The sequence below is a fragment of the Centroberyx affinis genome, unplaced genomic scaffold (assembly GCF_046629955.1).
Source record: "Centroberyx affinis isolate AG114_WGS23_722 - 3 ecotype Tasmania unplaced genomic scaffold, CSIRO-AGI_Caff_v1 ptg001948l_1, whole genome shotgun sequence".
NCBI classification, from domain to species: Eukaryota; Metazoa; Chordata; class Actinopteri; order Beryciformes; family Berycidae; genus Centroberyx; species Centroberyx affinis.
Window position 1 is genome coordinate 239,611 of NW_027280305.1, and position 22,899 is coordinate 262,509.

The 22,899-nt window shown below is 42.5% G+C and overlaps 2 protein-coding genes across 4 annotated transcripts in view; one reads left to right on the plus strand and one right to left on the minus strand.

The window, feature by feature from the left end:
• loxhd1a (lipoxygenase homology PLAT domains 1a) overlaps nucleotides 1-8,372 on the plus strand; it is a 29,997-nt gene extending 21,625 nt beyond the window's left edge. Inside the window, exons 35-41 of the mRNA XM_071530614.1 lie at nucleotides 124-241; nucleotides 2,282-2,459; nucleotides 5,220-5,405; nucleotides 6,072-6,242; nucleotides 6,817-6,955; nucleotides 7,260-7,415; nucleotides 7,579-8,372. Coding sequence (XP_071386715.1) covers nucleotides 124-241; nucleotides 2,282-2,459; nucleotides 5,220-5,405; nucleotides 6,072-6,242; nucleotides 6,817-6,955; nucleotides 7,260-7,415; nucleotides 7,579-8,059 — 1,429 coding nt within the window. The 3' untranslated portion in view covers nucleotides 8,060-8,372. The remainder of the gene's footprint in view (nucleotides 1-123; nucleotides 242-2,281; nucleotides 2,460-5,219; nucleotides 5,406-6,071; nucleotides 6,243-6,816; nucleotides 6,956-7,259; nucleotides 7,416-7,578) is intronic.
• A 4,267-nt stretch (nucleotides 8,373-12,639) lies between these two features.
• On the minus strand, nucleotides 12,640-21,808 carry ark2ca (arkadia (RNF111) C-terminal like ring finger ubiquitin ligase 2Ca). Of its 3 annotated transcripts, XM_071530624.1 has the most exons (9): nucleotides 21,673-21,742; nucleotides 15,168-15,269; nucleotides 14,996-15,098; nucleotides 14,708-14,833; nucleotides 14,447-14,576; nucleotides 14,207-14,311; nucleotides 13,993-14,088; nucleotides 13,711-13,811; nucleotides 12,640-12,757 (listed from the first exon to the last, which is right to left on the minus strand). In XM_071530624.1, exons 1-9 carry the CDS (start codon nucleotides 21,731-21,733, stop codon nucleotides 12,640-12,642), a joined length of 942 nt encoding a protein of 313 aa, XP_071386725.1. In that variant the 5' UTR covers nucleotides 21,734-21,742. The 3 variants fall into 3 exon arrangements, with proteins under 3 accessions (XP_071386725.1, XP_071386723.1, XP_071386724.1); XM_071530622.1 differs by having other exon boundaries at nucleotides 14,969-15,269; nucleotides 21,673-21,808; XM_071530623.1 differs by having other exon boundaries at nucleotides 14,708-14,851; nucleotides 14,969-15,269; nucleotides 21,673-21,782.
• Nucleotides 21,809-22,899: the final 1,091 nt, after the last annotated feature.

The window sequence follows — 22,899 nt, forward strand, 5'->3', positions numbered from 1 at the left end:
TGTTTTTGCTGCTATGGCCTCACCCAGTCACATTATATACCGTTTTTGACAGTTAAAATATGAAATAAAGTGTCGATCAGCTTCAATAACCCTTTCATTATGCTACTGTGTGTCCGTCTGCAGGTTTGAGCGAGGTCAGGAAGACACTTTCAGCCTGGAGATCGATGACATCGCCCCACTGAGGAAGATGAGGCTCCGCATCGATGGCTCCGGCAGCCGACCTGACTGGTTTCTCGATAAGGTCAGCTCAGTCATCAAGGCACTGTCGAACTGGCTCAATATTACATACAACTATCGGGTCACCTTAACCAGCCATGTTCAACATGCATGGGGGAATTGGTACTGCCAATGAGATCTTTCACCAGTTTTAGTCATTCAGAACGGACTGGTTTTCCTTTATTCTTGTCAAGGGCTTATTGGGTATGAAGTGGAAACATCAGATCCCATCAATAAAACTTGAAACCAGGAACATAAAAAGTAGAACAGTAATTGTTAGCTACTTCTACAATCAATAGTACAAAGCAGCCACAGTCTTGTGTGTGTATCCTGGGCCTGTGTGCTGCAGGTCACAGGATCATTCAATCTATTATATCACACAGACAGACACACACACACTCACACACTCATCTATCCCTGCCTGCAGGAGCATGGTCAGTGCATGATTCACCCACACACCCACCCATCCACCCACACATAAACACACACACGCACAGACACACACACACATGCACACACACACACACACACACACACACACACACACACAAGGCTCCACAGTAGGGCCCAGAGTTCCTGGAGTGAGCATATTGACCCATTTTAGTCACCACAGTGTTGGTGCTGACATCACACACACACACACACACACACACACACACACAGGCACAGGCACTGGCTCAGTAATGAGCTGCAGCACTGTGAGTTCCCTGCACTCCTCAGCAGAGCACAGAGAAACATCACTATCCCTTTGCCATGCAACACCACACGCTGCTTAACATTGTATTTTCTTCTAAATAACATTATATATTTGGTATGTATTGGTGCGTCACCACTTAATAACATTCAGGCTTACCCAGCCTCATACATCATATCACACATCATATAATCAACTAAATGAATTCAAGTTGATCATTTCTCATTGTGTTACGGTAGTTTTTATCTTTTCTGTTGACCCTGGGAGGACAACATGACTACTAGCCTCCAAATTTAGCCTGATGTCTCGGGCCAAACGCTTTGATGAAATGCAACATGTTTCCTATGCAAATGTCTTCTCTGGTGAAGGCACCGAGCCTGCAGAGTAGCCGAGCAGTCAGGAGCGATACCGAGCGCTGTCTGTCTGCGCCTGGAACTCGGCGACTGCGAACATGTCCTTGACTTGACCCTGCACAGAGCCGTGTGTGTGCAGCATCACAAACAGATGTGCTCCCTTTATGGATTGCTGGGTCTGTGTATTCAAATGGACACAGCAGCGGACTGGGCGACCCGCCAGCATAGTAATCTGCCCAAATAAATATGCAGAGTGGGGAGCTAATACCGTTATGGCTGCCCGAGCCAAGTCTTTGTCTGTATAATAATGAAATGCCACCCATGACAAGCGATCAGACAGCTTGGGAGAGGCAGGGGCTTGTGTGCGTAATACATACGTGTGACACAGTATGCACAATACTCATTTACATACTCAGAGGTGATATTTGCTTGATTTTCCACATAACACCAGAATAAATACTTAAACATGCCTATTGAAAGACGTCTTTGTGTCATATGGATTGCAGTAATATGGCTTTCACAGGTTTCCTCTTGTCTGGAATGGATTCATGTCTATTCCATATAAGCTATCATGATTTTATTCTTTGGTTAGTGTCAAGGCTTTCAAGCAAACCATTTAAGCCATATAAAGATGCCTAAAGATGGACTTGTTTCCAATGTGCTTTATCCACAATATTTCATATACAGGTTGTCACTCACTGGTTACAATATATCATAATAATAGTAACTATAGGTATTGAGTGCAATTTTGAAAAAAGAGATATATTCCATCCTGAATCTATATCCCTTTACCAAAGGATGCATTTATAGACTTGTATTATTAAAAAAAAGTCAGAGGGTAAGGAAGCATGCATATTCTCATTACAGTTTGCCAGATATTTCTACACAGTTTTATTTAACAGTGAATCTTGGTGGATTGACTTAGACGGGTGATAATAAAAAATCAATATTAGAATTTTCAATGACATTTAGGGTGAAGTTTAATAGTGTGTTTGAAGCGCTAACTGTGTGCAACCAGGTGATCATGCGTAACCTGACCACAGAGGAGGTGTCAGTGTTCACCTATGAGGAGTGGCTGTCCAGGACACGCGGACCCAAGAGGACCATGATCTGTGAAATGGCTGCTGTGGTGGACGAGGAAGAGATGGTGGAGCTCACCACCTACATCATCCAGGTCAAGACCAGTGATGCTGCAGGTTGGTCAGACTGCATGCAGGCTGCTAACAGCAAGCTGTTAGCCCAAGATGCCCGACCCAAGATGACTTGCTGGTGGGGCATATCATGGCAAGGGAGACAGCTAGGAAACAGCTGGCTCATAGGCATCTAATACATATTCATTACTGTATTCACTTACTTACTAGGCATATTAACAACATCACGCTGTAGCAACTTCCTGCAATAATTGTGTTGTGTTGCAGAGTGGAATGGAGATTATTTTATCTCTACCCCTTTGCAGTATGTGGAACAAATATTGCCTCTTCCCAGTGCAATGTTTACAAAAAGTAATTAGTGTTGCTACACAGAGGATATATTTCTGTCATTCTAGGGTTTCTCTTCATTTGACCTTCCCTTGTGCTTAGGGTCTGTGTTCTCAGAGAAACACGAAGCTGTAAATGTGGAGTAACTTTCGTTTAACTACCTCATGGTAATGAAAGAAATCTATCAGAAACCGTCCACACAGCTTTGCTCCTTTCTTTCCCCATGCAGTTTTTTAGGGCTTAGTGGAGCTGGCTGATCAATATGATAGAGGAACGAGGCGTCTGAGCCGACTTCAAAGGACTCTTCTCTCTGCCCTTGGCAGTTACTGTAAGTTAAGACGTAGCCCTGCGCCACCACTGAGGCTCTGGGAGGAATAATGAGCTGAGCTGTCACACACACACACACACACACACACACACACACACACACACACACCATACCACCACAACACCACAGCTCTCTTTTGAGTTCTTTACTGGGCAATCTGCAGTTATACTGAGTACGACAGGGTGATGAATGTCAGGACACTCTCAGTGTTACAGCTTTGTCTTTGGAGAGTGTATAAAAACAAAATAAACCCCTGTTCCACACATATTATACATTGTAAGGTAAGTACATTCAACTCTGCCTTGTGAATGTCACAATACATAATCTATTTCAACAAATGTGTGTGTAATGAGACCAAGATTACATTTCCCATGATGCTGTGGGGCATTGAATGCAATCCTCTGTGGACCGTCAGTAGCTTCAATTCAATTTCAATTTAATTCTAATTCTTCAACTACCTTCAAAATTACAAATGTTGCAAACCCCCACATTGCATATTAAAACAACAATAAGTCGCTTAATAAAAATAGTAGTTTAGTTAGTTGATACCACCAACTGAGAGGAGGAAATACAGGTTGGAAGTGGAAGTCGTCATTTTATGTCATCTTCGTCCAAAATCTGTATGGCAAAAGAATGGGTTTTTCAGAAAAAGCCAAAAATAAGGGCTGTGTTGAATGGATATCCATAGTCTTCTACGTTTTGTCCCAGGGGTTAAAATAGGACAACATCCACTAGCATCACCTTTATAAATTTGTAACTTTTAGTTACTTTTTATATTGATTTTTGCTAACAAAACACTAATCATCGGGGAACACAGACTATAATAGCAGTGATGTATTGCTTTGACACATCATGAGTAACTTCTTTTACCTCTCTTCTCGTCCCAACTGTTTTGTAGGCTACATTCAAATTATTTAAAGATTGCATTGAATAGTTATAATAGTTTTTTTTATGTATAGTTACAGTTGCCTTGTTCTTGTTAGTTGTTAGTTCTGTTCCAATTGTTGTCTTTCCCAGTTGTTGCCAGATAAGCAAATATAGACTTCTGTAGACTGCTTTCCCAAACGATTAGCTTTTTGCTAGCAACAATCAATACAAAAAGTAACTGAAGGACAACATGATATTCATTGATGTATTTTATTTCATGGAACAAAAGTTGTATAGTAAGCCTCTGTGTAGCACAGACTTTATTTGTGCTGTTTCTTGCAAATTCCATTCATATTTGTGGTCATATAGTTTCCTATACTTACAATGACCTTATACACATGTGACCATTCACTTATTCCAGAGGGGTTTGAATTTGCTGGAATCCAGATAAACCACACTATTACAATAAACAGGGATTTTTACATCTGCTCTCTGAGTCAGAGAAAAGTGGTTCCTCTCTGCTCCTCATTTCACTCTTTCACTCACAGTGTGGTTGGTTGTTGGTTGATCAGTTCCTGCAAGATTTTGCAATCTCAATAATTAATGTAAATTCAACCAATCTGTGCAATAGTTGTGAGACCTTGCAACAAAATTGGCACAAATGGTTCAAAAATGGTTCAAGAAAACCACATGAACTACATGAACAAACTATACCGTGGTCTTCTTATACTACAACCAGTGACTCTGCAGTGGAGGTGTAGAGCAGGAGATGGAGGATGACTCAGGATGATTCAGAGAACGATGACTTGTAGTTTCATAGGAGAGTTTTGTTCACCCCCACAGGTGGAAGCTGAGTGCAATTTATAGCAAAGGCTATCAAAGTTTCCATTTGTCACAAGCCCCTGCTTTGCATACTGTTAGTCAGAAGAACACAAAGTCTACCTCAAACATAAATGGGCACTTTTGAAACTACTACTACTCTACAGTTGTATCTATCTATCTATCTGTCTGTCTGTCTGTCTGTCTGTCTGTCTATCTGTCTATCTATCTATCTAGCCATCTATCTATCTATCTATTATTCTGAAGGAAAGGATATTTAAATGATCCCTCTATTAGTTCTTGAAAGCAGTCGGTTGTGTTGAGTTAGGAGATTGTAAAAGCTTTATTGATGATTGATGATCTATTTATTTTTGGAAGTTCTTTCTTTGTAATGATGAGCTGAGTAGTCATCTAGGGAAACATAATTTATTATGTCTAGGTGTCTGACTCTCCTGTCTCCTCAGGGGCGGGCACTGATGCCAATGTGTGGCTCATCATTTTCGGAGAGAATGGAGACACCGGGACGCTGGCGCTGAAGGAGTCCAGCAAGTCCAACAAGTTTGAACGCAAGCAAATGGACGCGTTCCGCTTCCCAGACATTCTGAGCCTGGGAGAGCTCTCCAAAGTACGGGTCTGGCACGACAACACAGGTCAGCTGCTCAGTTGTCAGATATACTGTGACACTCTGGAAAGTATCTTATGTTCCTGGTATTTCAGAGACTACATATTAGTACCAGGATGTATATACAGTGCAATCATATAGCGTAATTATTAACAAAGGCAAAGATAAATTGGTGCTATAGATTTGCCCCCACGATAGATTGGGCTGTGTCCGTCCAATCTTTGGTCCGTTGTTGGTGATATCTTAGACACCACAGCTAAAATTTTGACAAAACCTGGAGGGATGATGCATTTTGTCACTGTGTTCTGGTGTTTAACAATTACACAAACTGGCTTGGGGATGCTATAATTAAAAGTCAAAATTTCAAAAAAGTACCAGTACAAAAACATAACACTATAATACAGAACATTTTAGAAGCATATCAGTATCCAATGATACCACAAAATGATAGACCTATGTGTACTAGAACATACAACAATGTGTATCGGTCTATGAGTTTTTAGTGTGTGGCAAACAAACTTTGCGAGGCCATCACTGCTACACCACTGGTCCGATTTCGAGGAAACTTGTAAGGCTGCTGTCTTGTAAGGCTGCTGTATCTCGTTACTGATTGCTCCAAGGGGGGCCTGCATCATTCATGGGGGGTGACGTGTTTACTTGTCTCACCCTTGTTTCACAATCCTGTCCTGCCCAGGTCCTGCTCCAGGATGGCACCTAGAGTACGTCGACGTGAAGGATGAGATCTTGGACAAAACATTTCGCTTCCCCTGTGACCGCTGGCTCGCCAAGAATGATGATGATGGACAGATCATGAGAGAACTGGCCTGTGCTAACAACGACATCTTAGACCTTAACGAGAAGACCAGTAAGGCCATGGAAATGCATTCTCCTTATCTCACAACAAGCAACATTTATACAGTTATAGTAGGTTCATTTACACACAGTTTATCCCATATAATTATGTGCTACCACATCACTGCAGTGAAGTCTTTGCAACACAGATAATTGATTTTAGCCCCGGCATGAGCTCATTTTGAGGGCAATGCCATTTAGTTTACATGGTATGATGCCAAGATGGGTCACACTTTTTTTTGGTAGTTTGGTAGTAATTTCCTATCAAGTGACTATAATGTATGACTAAAACTTGCAGTGATACTCATAATTGTGTGAAAAGTATTACATATTCAGTGTCTGGGCTAGGGTTAATCTCAGGGTTGAGGTTAATGTTAGAAACAGGGTTGGGTTAGGGTTAAAAATGGGGTCATGGTTAGGAGATGCACCAAATAGGCAAAGTGACACTTTTTGTCAGCGGATAGTTGAGTATCAACGTTGGACTATCCAAATAAAGTGTTGGATGCTGTGTAGATATCCATCTGCTATACGTCTCTGCTGAGACACCCCAAGGGAATTTAACTGTGTCCGTGTCTTCTTTCCAAAAGAATATGAAATTTGTATCGTAACGGCAGACACGGCTCAGGCTGAAACCAAAGAGAATGCCTGGATTGCACTTGAGGGGAAGAAGGGCCGATCAAAAGAATTTGTGATGGAGAACTCATCAAAGAAGAAGAGGTTCTTGCGGTAAGTTCCTACTACTCAAGACTGTTGTTGCGAAAAAGCACAAAGAAATGGGAGTAATTCTGTCTTTACATTGATCATAATAACCCCACCAACTCCTAAGAGTACTTGAGCCCAGACCAATAGTACAATCAATAATGTCGCGATCATGACATTACATCATAGCGCATCTTGTTATAAATTTATCAAACATGGAACAAGTTGCCAATAAAATTAATTTACACTATGTGGGCGAATTTAATAGAATAGCTCGCTAAGTCCTTAGCTACATCACACGATAATATGCTCCTTTTTCCTCTCTTTTTAGGGGAAATGTTGACAAGTTTGAGTTTTCCTCCAAGAACCTGGGTGACATCGCTGGTATCTGCCTGGGCCACACCCCCAAGGATGGTAAAAAAGTAAAGGGAGAGGTGCACTGGCATGTGGAGGAGGTCATCGTCATGGAAAAGGAGCTGGGCAACAGGTGAGAAATCTTTCAGCGACTCATATCTAGAGCCACGCAAATATAACCGCTAAACCAAAGTATTCATTCATTCATTCATTTGTAGTACTATACTCATGACACCTGTTAGCATTTTCACTAAACCTATGACTACATTCTTCCTTCTCTGTCCCATCAACCCCAGGTACATCTTTAGTTGCAACGCCCTTATCCCACTCTCTCCAAAGAGGGATGAGTTCATGACCTTTGAGTGCACAAAGGCCATTGAGAGCTTTGCCAGTAAGGCTCGCAGCCTGGTGCCCGTCAAGTATGAGATCATCGTCATCACCGGCGACGAGAAGGGCGCAGGAACCGATGCCAACGTTTTCATCACGATCTACGGCTCCAATGGAGATTCAGGCCGCCGGCAACTGCGGCAGAAGTTCCGCAACCTGTTTGAGCGCGAGCAGACGGACCGTTTCCTCGTGGAAATGCTGGACATGGGAGAGCTGCTGAAAGTACGGGTGGAGCATGACAACTCCGGCCTCAACCCCGGCTGGCTGCTGGACCGCGTGGAGGTCACCAACACGGCCAACGGCGTCTCCACCATCTTCCTCTGTGGAAAGTGGCTGGACACCAACAGGGCTGACGGGCAGATCTTCAGGATCCTCCACCCCAAGTACTGAAAGAGACTGCAAAGTATTAATGGGTTTATTTCTGAACATTCCCATGGTAGAGAGATAGTCTTTTCTCTCATCTGGCTTGTTTAAAGGTAATGACCAAAGAGATTCTGTATTGCCCCAACAAGGTTGATATCTCAGGAACTGACTGATTTTTACATTCATAGTTTTTTTTAAGTATATTATGAGTAGGTATTTCATGCAACCTGAGAATATGGCCTGCCTTGAAATACTGTGACAACGTGTCCTTTGGTAAGGTAACTTTGGTCATGAATGTGCCATCCTTTATAAATGTCATATATCAGGAATGGTTTGCTCACAGCTGTTTTGTAATAATGGATGTTTTATAAAAGATTGATCTGTTTTGTAATACTCACAATGACAACTTCATGCTTTTCAGCCCATTTGCTTTTAAGACAACGTTTTTTGTCAGATGTCTTCAGATAATGATTTTTCTCGTTACCCCGAAGCAACACACAGACTCTGAAAACAAATCACGCCACGATTGTCACACTGCACACTGACCTGGAAAGTTGATCTATGTTCTCCATTAACCTTATAGATCTCCAAGCAGCCAGCCAGCCTCTGCTGGTCTGTGCCAAGGGTCAAACTCTGTTCACTCTTTGGGGGGAAAGATGAAACCATATAAGAATCCAGAAAAGTTTTCATCCATTTTATCCAATTTATTACAAAAAGAGCACATACAAAAGGATAATATACAAGCCATGAAATAAAATTAAAATAAAAAAACAAAACAGAACAGTTTGGGTTTAGCAATGCAACTTTTAAAATCATTATTATTAGTAGTAATAAATAAAGTACAAAATTCCACCAAATGTGAATCTAACATTTACCCATAATATGCTCATCCATTTCTTCATCAACACACTCATCATCATTAATGAGCTATTGCTTTAATATTAATGATAAATAGTTCTATTTTCAGATAAAATATCCTATATTGAAAAACATTGCGCAGTCACAGCTAAACAGCAGATTTTCATACAAGGATGGCGGCAGCCCTTTCACTGGCACTTTTTGGGATATTTTCTCTTCCTTCAGTTTGTTTTTTCAGATTCAAGCAGCAGCAAAATGAATATTCTTCTGTTATATTCTTTGTATATATTTTCACCATATACTTTTATACCATTGAGACTATATTGAAACCTGAGAAAACATGCATTTTTAGAAAGGTTGTGCTTTAAAATCCTCTGTCTGTCCTTGCCTTCCTTAGTGGATTGTGAGAGGGAACAGTGGATGGATTCTGAGAGGAGGGATGGACGGCTAAGTCAAAACTCAGGGAAGAAACGGAAAGGGCAGGGAACAGGGACATGGATAGATAGTAGACAAAGAAAATAGAGCAGTACACAAAAGAAAGATAATTGTAGCATTTGTAAAGTCCACAGTGAAATATGCCTCTTAGTAGTCTGAATTATTTCCACAATATGTAATACTTATGAAGAAAAAATCAAACAAAACTAACGGCTGTTTTTCGACAGTTCGGTCCGATTTGAATTTCTGAAGATAATGGCTTTTGTACACATCTGTCAAATGTTGTCTTAACATTCTTGTCTTAACCTTCGTGACCCATTCATTGAATTAATTATGTAACCAATAAGGCATGATGGCTTCATGGGTGATTGTTTTTAATGATTTAAATAATATGGAAATATCTCCTAACACTTAAAGCGAGGCACTTGTTATGCTCAAGTCTACAAACTATTCTGGGAAAAAGGACCGAGGAGAAACATCACAGGAGAGAGGGAGAAAGATGAAAAGAGAGACAGATAAAGGGATTTGAGAGAGAGAGAGAGAGAGAGAAGGAACATGCTTCACAGATAATGGAATTAATAAGAGTCACAACACATTATGAAAAGCAGAGCATAAAAATAAAAGCCAGCGTTTCATAGTGATGATGGTAATAATATCAAACTATGACTGTAACTACGTTATGCCAGTGAGAGGGTTCCCATATTAAAACTATGAGTGCAAAACAAGACAGGAAAAAAATCACAAACTAAAACCAATTCACTCCATTGCAGTTTGTCCACTAGATCACAGCATAGGGGATCAGAGAAATTGCATTGAATGGAATGTAACCAAGATCCACAGCACCACATGAGAGAGGGAGAGAGACATGGAGAGAGAGAGAGAGAGAGAGAGAGAGAGAGAGAGACAGAGAGAGAGACAGAGAGAGGGAGAGAGAGAGAGAGAGAGAGCAGGCTCAGTAGCTCAGCCTTGGACAGTAAACATCGCACAGCCGGCTCGGGGAGATCAAACAGCAGGGCTTTTTTTTTTTTTTTTTTTTTTTCAACTTTAGTCTTCGGAAAAATACAACTGCATGCAAAGCATTCCCATTTAAAACAATGCAAAAATGAGGTAATAGTTTTTTTCATATCATTTTTGTGTTATTTCTAAATAAATAAATTATGATTCAATCGCAAAAAAACTATATAAAATTAAATACATACCCACAATATCTACAGTTAGTAATAAATTATGATTGTTAAATACTTAAGGCATCTCAACTGACAACACCCTGTGTAAACTATCAAAACTTCCTCACAGACAACTCCACTACAGGAGGAGGCAGTGTCAACACTGGCAGTGCACAAGACAGGGAGAAGGTCTATCTTAATCCTAGCTAATTGATCCCTTGGTCCACAAGGCTATTAGGGTCTTTGGGGCTAGTCCCAATCCTTTACTATTTCAGTGCATAGGACAGTTAGGGTCCTAAAGGCATCCATTAACACGAGGCTCTGTGGTACTGAAATGACTGAACCATGCTGACAAAAAGGGTAGAAAACAATGAAAACTTGTAAGACAGAGCAAAGATCAAGGAACACTGAAGGAGATAACTTGTTTTAGCAGCCAAAATGTTTTGCTGTCGTAACCGTTGCTGTGTTCCCTCGTGTCTCCGTGCACTGAGAGGGATACTGCCTCCATCACACAACATTCTACATGTTCTAGCAATACAGCATAGCAACCAGCATAGCAACCACGAGGGGAGATCTGTCACACGAAAACACAAGATTAATACACAAGCTCCTCACTCCGTTTAAACACTGCGTGTTTCTATACCTAAATATAACCCAACGCAAATGCAATACTAAAGAAAAACGTTGTTGCTATATCTATCATCACATGTGCTTGTTCTTTAGGCAATAAGGTAAACATCACAAGAGGATCCCATCGTTGCCACCAAGGGGACAGGATGAACACACGCTACACGTCAGGGAAACAGCCGCTGACACCGTGCTCATTTTTTTGTTTGTTAGTGTTGAGAAGATAGTCACAGCTCAGACTAACTACGTCATGCACAGACAACGCTGTACCTTCCTTTTTTTAGTTTAAGAAACGCTACCAAAGCTAACAGCCCAAGTCAACAATGAAACATGCATTTTAGTACGCTGCTCAGCCAGAGCGCCTGTGCCAGCAGAAGACGGCACAGGGGCAGCTAAATCTTCCATCACTCACCTCCCACCTCACTCCATCATTGCAGTGCATGATGGGAGATGGGCCCTACATGTAGTTTTTTTTTTCAGTCCTTATTTGGCTTTGTATTGTATAAGCACTCCAGTGACCATAATATTATTCACCTAACTACAGTAACTACTAGGTGTTGCCTTGAACCCTTGAAAAACACTCAAGTTTGCACTTTTGGATTTCTTACACACATCCACACATTTGTTAGACACACTCTGTGAGTCCACACACTAGAGCAGAGCACACACACATGAACCTGTGGATCAGGTCAAGCTACACCATGACAAAATGCGTTTTGGTAAAACACTTTCTACCTGCGTATTTCAATTTTTAACACACAACAACTCGATCACTGGGCTTGGTTTCACAGCAGTGAAAGAGGCCTACTCACATGACACCATCTGTCCCAAGGAAAATGTACAACTGTATTGCAAAAAGTAGAAGCAGGGTGAGACCCGGTTAGTGCTCGCCCCTAACAAGGTGAGAGACCACCAAATATCACTCGTCGGATACTGCTACTCTACTACTACCACCACAAATGATCTGTAGGTAAACATGGCGTCAGAGCATTTAGTTTCAGTTAAGCTTGTCTTGTGTGGCAGAATATTCATTTTGATTGAATGTGTGTGACAAAGAGAGAAATATATATAGAGGGAGAGAGAAAGAGAGAAAGTAGCCAGCTCAAGGTGGGGTAATGTGTTTTCCACTCTCAGGACATTAAGTCATGGCTTTAAGAACATGCTACACAGCCCAGGCTACCTACAGTACAACACCACAACAGTAACGACACCCCACTTACAACCAGCAAGCTACAAGTAAACCCTGTGTACATGAGAGTATGTTTGTGTGTTTGTTTGCGTGTCTTTTGCTTCCAGAGGGATGTGCTTCTATATATAGAGAGAGTCTCCAGCAGCCTCTCGTGCAGTTAGTAATCCTGGCTTGGCTCAGTAAAGCGTGAGTCAGAAGGGTGATGATGTCACATGAAGTCTGGAGACATTTGGCAAAGCACCCAATAGGGGGAGGGCCGGCGGGCCGGGGTGGAAGAAAGCAGGAACCACTCTAGGGTGACTGACAGGGGTTCAGATCTCTGCCTTGGCTCATCAGCTGTCCGGGTTCAGCTGTGTTTCGATGTCAACTCGACAGATAGGACACTTTCTGCTGGTGGCCAGCCATTGGTCCACACAGCCCTGGTGGAAGAGGTGCATGCAGGGCAATCTCCTAGTGGAAAGAGGCAGAGAGAGAGAGAGAGAGGGTGGGGGTCAATGCATTGGTTCACCTTGGCAAACATGAGTCTCCCAGTCAGGGGCGGAGCTAGCCTTTCTTGCATATGGGTGCAAACTATAGTTGTGAAGTCTGTCTACTCAAACATGTTATAGGTCTAAAAGGGCAAAAATAATAACTTGTCAGCAAATTACAGTTACAATTCATAAATGTTATGCTACAGAAAATGCAGCACTAATTCCCACCTGTCAAAACAACATCATGAGCATTTAGCTCAAATTTGGTGTATTTATTTACCAATTCACATTAAGTCATGTAAGTGCCTCAATATCACAGCAACAACATTTTATAAATCTGCCATATTGTACCAGCCCTACAAATTAATTGCAAATTTGTCAATGACTATGTTGACAAAGGTTATGAGAGTGAGTGAGTGACAGAAAATAGTCAATGATTATCAATACTTTTCTTATTTAACTTGAGTAATTTTTTTTTACCAATATGACTACATTCCAAGGGATTCTCTACATTGTTGGATATCGGTGCAAGGCACCCACGGCACCCATTCAAATTCTGCTTATGCTGCCAGTCCATACAGTTATGTGCTTGACAGGGTCTTTTGACAACACCGGGAGTTAATTTTGTCCACTTTGGCATGTAGAGACTACTTCTCTTGAGTCAACAATCACACACCCTTCTCAGACAGCTGAGACTCCATATGCTGTAAACCGACCCTCCTCCCTCCTCCCTCCTCCCTCCTCCCTCATCCCAAAGCTTCTTTCTCCCTTGAAATGTGCACTTATCCATTCCCCAGCTTGGGTGTTAAATGCACATGTAAGAGCATACGCTTACGCCAGTGCTATGCTTTTGTATAGCATAGCAGAGAACAGCAGTGAAAATGGGGGATTTTGGGGACATAGGGCTTGTCAGTATCTAAGAGTATTTCTTACCTGACGTCCTCTCCATCCTCCAGCATGGACAAACAGATGGTGCACTTCTCATCCACATCTGTCTCCTCCTCCTCCCCAATCTTCAGTTCCAGGGGCTTTCTCTGTTATGCAATCAGATTGTAGAAAGAGAAAGGATGGGGTCAAATGGGCCATCAGAGCCCTGGTACTTTGAGTGTGTCTCTTATACTGTGCATACCAGCACAGTACCTGCAGGCCAATGTAAATTTACTCACTGGATTATGTGTCTGTGTGTTATTAACATCCAATAACTATCTCCGTTACCTTTTTGTATTTGTGTGGAAAGGTGAATCTCTCTATGGTTGTCTGGACAGCTCCTCTGCTGACACTACCCAGCCGATCCTCTAGCTGCAACAGCTCCTGGCCAAACGGAGGATACAGTTAGAATAGAATAGAGTAGGATAGAGTAGAACAGAATAGAATAGAACAGAATAGAATGGAAAGATGGTAAACTTCAAGTTGTCTGGATGTAATTTACCTCATAGCTTTCTCGCACAGCAGTGGCATGCCGTGAAGGATTTAGGCTTTGCAGTGCCAACAGGTGGAGCTGGGGGTACGGGTAGTTTCTGATTTCATGCACAACCTGGCAATGGCAAAAGAGAACTCTTTATTGCAATACAGCAATGTTAATTCAGTAATTCAACAATTAACAGATCAACCTGTCTACAAAATACAAACAAGCAGAGACATCAACCGAAACAGTCTGTGACCAACGTACCACTTGTGCAGAGGATGTGTTCCTGGGGAAGTGGTGCATTCTAGGGGAGGCCAGGTAATGTTGGTAGTGCTGCGGAAGCTGCTGAAGCTGGTACTGGTGGTGAGGGAGGCCAGCTTCTACACTGAGATCCCTGCAGGCAGACAGACAGGCACCTACATCAGCACCACCACCAATGCTAGACAGATGGCGAGACGGAAAGAGGGAGAAAGAGATCATTTCTCATCTCTTCAGGACCCTCGTTAATCTCCGACAGTGACTCACCAGTCTGTGCCCTCGGCAAGGTACCGCTGCTGCTGCGTGATAGGCTGGGGGACGTGGAGGGGAGGGGAGTACTCATAGCCGGAACGCAGCCGGTGAGGGTTCAGGGGAACACGCTCCTGGGTTCTTCTGTGCAGAGCACAGCAATAAGATATATGAGCACATGGTAAAAAGGTTTTGTCTGGTTCCCTGTCTTTTAGTGAGAGTGAAATGTGTGTATGTGTATGTGCACCTATCCCTTTCTGGGTGCAGTCATCGTTCTACCTGGAGTGTGGGAGAATCCTGCGGTGCTGCGCCTCAAGAAGCTGTTGTTGGATGAGGTATTGCTGGTGTAAGGCCTGAGGTAGGAATGGAGGCCCTGGCACATCCTGGAATTGAGGAGGTGCAGGCAGGGCAGTGAGGGGCGGATGGTGTGCCGGGGGCAGGTGGGTGGCCAGACCCGTCTGGGGGGGCTGGCTGGCATGTCCTAGAGGAAACTCGGCTGGGATGGGCGCCTGGGGAGCACCCAGGTGAAAGTGTCGGCAGGAGGTAGCATGGCTGTGTTGATGCCTGGTGAAGTGTGCTCCTATAGGAAATAAATGCAAGTGGTGAGAATTGAGACTCCGCAAACCCCAGCCTGATAAGCCTGTGGTCACTTTCATTCATGCAGACAACAGAGAGACCCAGACTGACCATGGAGAAGTTCACACAGAAACAGATAATTGCAAAAACAAGACATGAATACAAGATGAGACAATTTTGTCCTTTCTCTCTCTCTCTCATACACACAAAATGATAACAGGCACATAAAAAAAACCATCAAACAGCAAACATTCACTCACACACAGAGAGAGAAACAGTAAAAGAGGAGTGAAGGGACAACACAAGACAGACGAAACAGCAGATGGAGGACACAGACATGGACACCCCTATGGAGTACCCCCTAAGCCCACAGACAGATTGGACCCGACTGGCCAGCCTCTTGACTTGCCATAGTGCAGGGTCAGCAGGGAGGATGGGTCTCCACTAATGGCCTGGGACGGCTCCAAGAAGATCTACAGCACCAGGGGTTGTCTTTTGCCCATTGCTAGTCAATGGAATGGATCTTGGTCCTATATCATTTTTGTAGTTTGAAGGAAGAAATATTCTACTGTGGAGTTCTCATCAAAGCTTCTATAACTTTAGTGTGAATATCTTCCTATCAGGCAGCCTGGTGTTCTGGGAGTAGCCAGGCCCAGCAGCCACTGAGGCAGGCTCATATAGATAATCCTCCTCCATCTCTGGCTCCCCCCCACCCCCCTCTGCTATCAGAGGTAGCAAAGACATGAGTCTCTGGCTGTCCCGCTGAATCAGCACGCTATTGGGTCACACAAAAACAATCAATATTCATTACTCCAAGCTCAGAGGAGGGAGGGTTAGAAGGAGGGCTGGGTGGGGGACAGACAGTTGCTCCTTCTGCCCCCATTATAGCCGTCCAGCTGTCTGGGCCAGGGAACAGAAACCAAGGCCTGGGGGAAGGGCCTTTCAAACAAGTGTGTATCCTGTGTTAAAGGCAGGACAAGGACCAGAGTATTGCGCTTTTCAGTGGCCAAGGTATATGTGCTGTTCATTTAGGTTATGTATATTAGAAGAGGGCATGCGTCATCTACTGTACATATACGTCTGGGCCAGAGTGTCACGCTGTTTCAGGCTGAGCTGGGCTTGATATAATATATGGAGAGATATTAGACAGAATGTCTAATATGATACAGGGGGTCTTGGTTATGAGTTAATGGTCTGTGATATATTTAGCATTTGCAGACAAATTAAATTAACAGTTGATGGTTCACTGAGCCGTGATCTAATTTTCGAATTATCAAATCACAGTCTGTAACATATTCCAATAACAAAACAAATAAATCTTGTGTGAGCGTGGAGTATTTAAGTAGAATCCAAAGGCCATTTTTTTTTATGTAAACACAAAATCTTATAACCTCCCTTAAATAGGCTACATCTTTTTGTTTCAGTATTCTTCTTGGTAATTTGACATATTCGCTGGGTTGTTCTTTTGCTTCAGTGGATATAGCCTTAGGACACAGGAAGCCAGTGAACTTTAGAGCCATGAGCAAACTGAGAACAATGTTGGGCTGAGGAAGTAGAGCAGAAATGGCTGGCTTCTGGGTTGGATGGTAGACGGCTATACATCACTTTTGTATAAAGCCTGTGACCCAATAGGACTGGGGTGAGTGTGAAGCTCGGAATAAATATCAAAGTATCTGGCTAGGCCATTCCACAATGTGCACTCCAAACATTAATATTTTACATACTGCAGTGCTGACTGCAGCAACACCCATGATGTTGTTATTGTGTTATTATACCTCTGCTTTGATTTGACTTACAGCCATACATTTCTTGACTAGTGTTAATCACCCTCCCCACACACGCACACACAATCCTCCTCATTACCATCCCCACCCCCACACACTCCCCTCTACCTCCCCCACCCCTGAGCTGCTACACCAACAGCCCTTCCCCCACTGTGTGGCTGCGGCATGGTGTCCCCATCTGAGTGACAGCCCCATAAGCCCTGCCCACCCGTGACTGCAGCAGTCTGACATCGAACCTGCCTCTCTCTCTCTCTCTCATCCCCCTCTCCTGCTCCCACCACTGCAGCCCTATAATCACACCTCCTACTCTCCTCCATAATCCTGTCTTTTGCCTAGGTCAGTGGTCTCCAGCCATGTGCCACGGAGAGCTGTGTGTGCAGGTTGTCGTTCCAATCAATCACTGCAGCAGCTGATTTCACTGATTAGCCCACCTTCAACTAACAGTGAGGGGAACTAATCAGTGAAGTCAGCTGCTGTAGTGTATGGCTAGACTAAAAACCTGCAAACACGCGGCTCTTGATGGCACATGGTTGCACACCGCTGCCCTACATGCTCGGCATTTCTCAAATAAAGATGGGTGGGAGACAAGTTAGTGTTAATGTGGGCTGTAGCAGTGCAGCAACCATGCAACCTTATATGCATTAAATGTGGGTCAATCGTCAAGTTATCTGAAACGGTTTGTTGCTCTCCAGTGTGGCGATTAGTGGAGAAAGTTGTGGGCAGGGATAGCTGAGTCTCAGACACACCTTGTTTCCACATATAAATAACTGACTATTTTAGACATTATGGACAGATGTAAGGATCAAGTGGCTGGGAGAAGAGGGCAAGAAGTCCCACAGACTTCCAAATCCCTCGAATCCCCCTTGCTCAGCTTATATCTACAGCTAGACTTCAAATCATGTTAAGGTTGCTGTAGTCTATGTTACATAGTATTGTGTAAAATTAACCCCTTTCCGGACTTTTCTAGAGAGCAAATGTTCCTTTTTAATGCATTGCTAAATGCGAGCAACCTTTAAACCCAAAGACAGCACATTCCAACCCAATGTCGTAAATCATTGTAGCAAATGATAGAAAAAAAAAAAAAGGTCGAGAACTGGTAAGCCAAAACATTATCTGTAATTTAAATGTAATTGTGTATTGAAAGGCTTTTTATAGACCACATAAAGTACAACTTAGAGCTCTACATGACATCCTTATTACTAACAACAAAAAGGATGGCAACTCTAAAACCTTTAATGTAATAACATTAATGACAGAATACCCCCTGTAATAAATAATTGAAGGCCTTATCTGCAATTGCAATGTGCGCCTAACTGTGTTTAATTATGCTACTCTGACAAGGTACAAAAGCATGTCTTTTTTAGGATAGGCTGATGACTAAAATTCATCCATACAGTAGGTACTATTTGAGAGACTATGAGCATCAATGTACTACTTTAAAAGTTTACCACGTGTGACTTACAATTGAGTTTAATCGTCTACCTGAGTGCCAAGATCTGTTATGCAAATGTACAAGCAAGAGAGCAATAAATGAAAGAGGCGAAGAGGCTGTAACACTATTGTAGTCCTGTGTTAGCTGGTATATAACCTACATAATATCCTTGATAATCACAAAGAGGACCATAGAAATAACACTTCACTAATGAAATAGTTGCCATTTGAAGATTAAACCAAATCAGTTTCTCATTATTCACCCCTATAATGAGTAGCTTCTGCTACATGGGTGAAGATTCATAAGAACACCATAGCACAGAACCGCATAACCTACAAAACAATTTAGCCCAGTGTTTCATGTATATGTAATGAAGAGGGACTTCAAAGTGCTTCTTCAGTCTCACTCAGTCTGCCTAATGCTGCAGACCACAGCAGTTTCTGAGAGACCTACATATTTCATCATTTAGTGGTGAATTCAAAGCCAATTCATTTGGGAAAATGGAGCTGGATACTAAGCAGTCAATACATCAAAGTGTTTGCAAAGTTAACCGAAACTAAACAGTGCAGACCAGTGAGTGGATGTGTTAGAGGCTATGTTCTGCTTTACAAAGTACACATCCAGTGAGCAACAGGACTGACAACTGTGTATTGACTGGGAGGGAATGATGGCATGTAACCTTAAATGTCACTGCCCATGTGTTCCAGTAAAAAAAAGGATTTTTTGAAGTATGGGTGAAAAATTTGGTTGCCCTTACTCCCAAGTGAGTGGAGCAGTACCTTGAAGTGCCTCTGTCAAAGACAGCTGAGAAATGAGAGCACATATAGAGTGAGGGGACTGCCTTAGTGACAGCACAGTGTGGAGGGAGGGGGGGCACACATGGAAATCAGCAAAAAGCACACTGAAGGTTAGGAAAAATACTACAGTCTTTATTGGAAAATATTAGTATGTGTGGCACTGTGTGATAATAGTAATAATAATAATATATCCTATATAATCATAATAATTCCATGCAAATAAAGACCAAAGGCAAGGCCCAACCATGCTTTCTGTAGGGTTAACAGAACAGAAGCAGCATCCAATGAGTAGATGTGTATGCTTACAGCACATTTCAGTACAGCAGGGACATCTCTACACAAAGATTACATTGGAATCTGCTGTTCAATGTGGAAAAAATAAAAGTATAAAATGACCATGCATTAGGATCTAATACAAGAACATAAGGTAGAAAACCACAACCAAAGAATAAAGACATTTTGATTCTAAAAGGAGTTCTACAGCAGTGCAGGATATACACATCCCTGTAAAATGGATAGCATTCTGGAGGTGTCTGAAGAAAGACTTAAGAGGGGCTGTGCATGACTGTGGATCAGAAGGGGGATTTTTTAAATGGCAAGATGGGTTAGGCCTAAATCTCGCCAATTTATTGCGACCAACTAAATGGATTCAATTCAACTAGCAGGAACAAAGGCTTTCACACATGGATAGGATTATGACCAGCCATTTAGACACCACTCAAACAGGTGCAGTGGACCATCAAAGGTGAAGATAACAACACACAAATTACTGTGGTTTCAGAGTTGCAGGTATTGGCCAATTTGTTGCTATGAGGACAATAGTATTTATGGTCATAATGATTTAGTCCAAGTTTCCAATAAGGTGATCATACAACTGCTCATTGATGATGAAAACTGGTACAATGCACCTTTGCAAAGGGGATGGAGACACTATCCAAAGAGTTCGATCAAGCCTGGCTGTAATCGAATCGGGGGTCAAAATGTATCCACTTTACAGAAATTTACAGCAGAATGTAGTCTATCCACACTGAATGGGAGAATCACAATGACATTCTGTAGTAAAATCTAATGCTACAATGGGTTATTTACTAAAGAGCAACATGACAGTTTAAATAAAGACAAACTGTTTTCTACAGAAGGTGTTATTCTTTAGTCTGTTACACAGAAGGATACGGTATGAGTGGGAACTCTGTTTTAATGCCAATGTCGTCTTCAGATGGAAAGAGGAAATGAGGAAGAAGGGGTTCACAATACAGCTAGATGCAGAGAACAGGCAGAGGCTACGGCAGACAGCAGCAGATGATCGTTAGCTACACAATGGAGGGGGACAAAGGTCTGAGAAATGCGGAATGTAGAGCCAGCCTCGATACTATGGAACAGGAAAAAAGAACACAAATAAAAGCACAATGAAATCATTGGTGCTACTGCATGTATTTTAACAATGCACGTCAAATTATTATTACATAATCAGCACAGATAGCCTGCTGCAATGGAGGGTGCTATTTTGCCCAATTTAGCTAGTGGGTTTGCCATCAAGCAAAACAAAATGGGGGGTCGGATCTGTTCATGTTTTCACTGATGGAGCATCTGCAGAGTAATTTACAGGTTTGATTTGACGTTTCCCATCTAACAAATAGCCACATTAACAGCTTTAGGGCAAAACGCCACCATTTTACAGCCCGTTTAGAATAGACCTAACCCGTATACACCCCCTAATCTGAGGTACGGCCATTACACTGTCTGACTTTAAGAAAATGCTGGTGATTGTGACTAGCTACCGTGAAAAGTGAACGTATGAAATCAGCAGACTCAATGCCAATTGCACAGGCAGAAACACAAACAATCAAGTTGTCAACCTCGCCTGGGCTACAGCTGCTTGCTTGGCCAAATTACGAACACATCCACATTGAGCCATGAACGTTAGCCAAGGGCGAGCTGGTAAATTTGGCTTTAATAAGCTGTTGGTCAGTAGCAGCGAGTGCACAAATTGTTACAGGTAACCGCCGCGTTATGAAAATAAACCAAACAAGATCGCGCTAGCCACTGAGCATAGCTGAGGGTAAGCAGAGCTGCCATTTGACTTTGACAGCTGCCATCATTTGGTGCGGTTAACAGGCCCCATAGACAATAAACGTGTATTTACTAGACATGTGTCTTCAATCAAATAAATACAGCCTGCCCCGCAAGCCCGATTTTAGTCGTCTTTATTCGGCTATATTAACGCGTCGTTACCGTTAGCAAGATGGCTATCTAGGCTAGATTCTTGCTATCGTTGTCTTGTTTTTTCTTTTTTTGCTAGCAGGTGTCAGCTCTTTAGGTTGTGTTTACATTATTTGCGGACGTTTAAAGGAACGCTGAGAAATTGTTAGGATTCAAAAATATATAAAATCATACCTCTGTTTCTAACTGAGCCGAAGACGGGGAGAACCAAATATCCAACATGTACTAACACCATCCTGGGTCCTTTGTTGTGTCGGTGGCCAGTGAGACAGATGGTCCATGGAAATGGTCCCTTCCAATCCCAGCACATTCAAACGGACAGGCTGTGCTGCCTCGCACACAAAGACGGGAGCAGCCAATCACTGACTTCCTCCGCCGAGAGCTCTCTGGCTTTGGCACCCAGCTCAGCCAATGAGATCACCTATGGGTGCTGAGGGGGTTACAAAGAGGTGGAGATGTCTGTGTTTTGGACGGCCCCTTGACTCGATCAGGGTTCTCAAATGTTTTCATGTCACGGACCCCCAAATAGACACACATTAGCCCCCCCCCCCTTTGATAAGATTTCGCTCCAGGCACCCCCATATGGGAAAGTTTTTGTTGTTCATTTACTATTGATATGCACATCTGTCTGCACTATACCTGAGGAGATAATAGCTGTGAAACCTACAGTTGTCATATGCTGATACAGTCTCTATTTGGGATAATTTCTAGTAAATTTAATTCTAGTATAATTAAAGTTTCTAATTCTTCTAATCTTCATTATTTTGAAAAAATAAACCTGCACCCCTCCTAAGCAAATATTGTATAATTGTCCTGCACGCATGCTAAAAACTCTCACAGTGCCCTGAAAAACCTTTCTGCCTTGGTATTAAGCCAGAAGGTTGTAGGAACAGATGGGCATGGGGAGGTTGAGGGGGTCACTAAACTCTCAGTCCCATATGTCCTCCTCCTGCAGTTCCCACCATCTAATGCTTTAAGCCTGCGGTCCCACACAAAGACATGAGCACTGCACAATGATCTACTCTACGTGCAGGTCAAGCTACTGTAACAAAGTCCCCTTTACTCTAAAATAACACAGACGTTTGACTGCTACTCCATAAGCATCAACATAAAATGCTAATGCAACGAAACAATGATGGTTCCCCCTACTTCATGTTTATCTATGTTAAGGATCTGCGATTTGATTAAGATGGAAACAGATCAATATAAGAATCTGCATAGCCACTGCAATATTTGATATTACTGGAGAATTCCCTTACTATGTGCTATATGAACTTTTCCTGACTGGATTTAAGCAGTGGATTAATTATGTTCATGAATCATAAAAACTTATTGGTATACTAATTCAATGAAAACTGTCAGAGGGAAAACATGAATGAGAACAGATTCATAGATTCAAAC

Excerpts from the sequence above, each read along its gene's own strand:
- ark2ca (XM_071530622.1), bottom strand. The coding sequence starts at position 21,808 with ATGTGCTGGGATTGGAAGGGACCATTTCCATGGACCATCTGTCTCACT. Across the intron at positions 14,834-14,968 it reads AGGATTCTCCCACACTCCAG|AAGAACCCAGGAGCGTGTTC; the intron begins GTAGAACGATGA and ends TGCTCTGCACAG. Across the intron at positions 13,812-13,992 it reads TTCCACACAAATACAAAAAG|AGAAAGCCCCTGGAACTGAA; the intron begins GTAACGGAGATA and ends ATTGCATAACAG.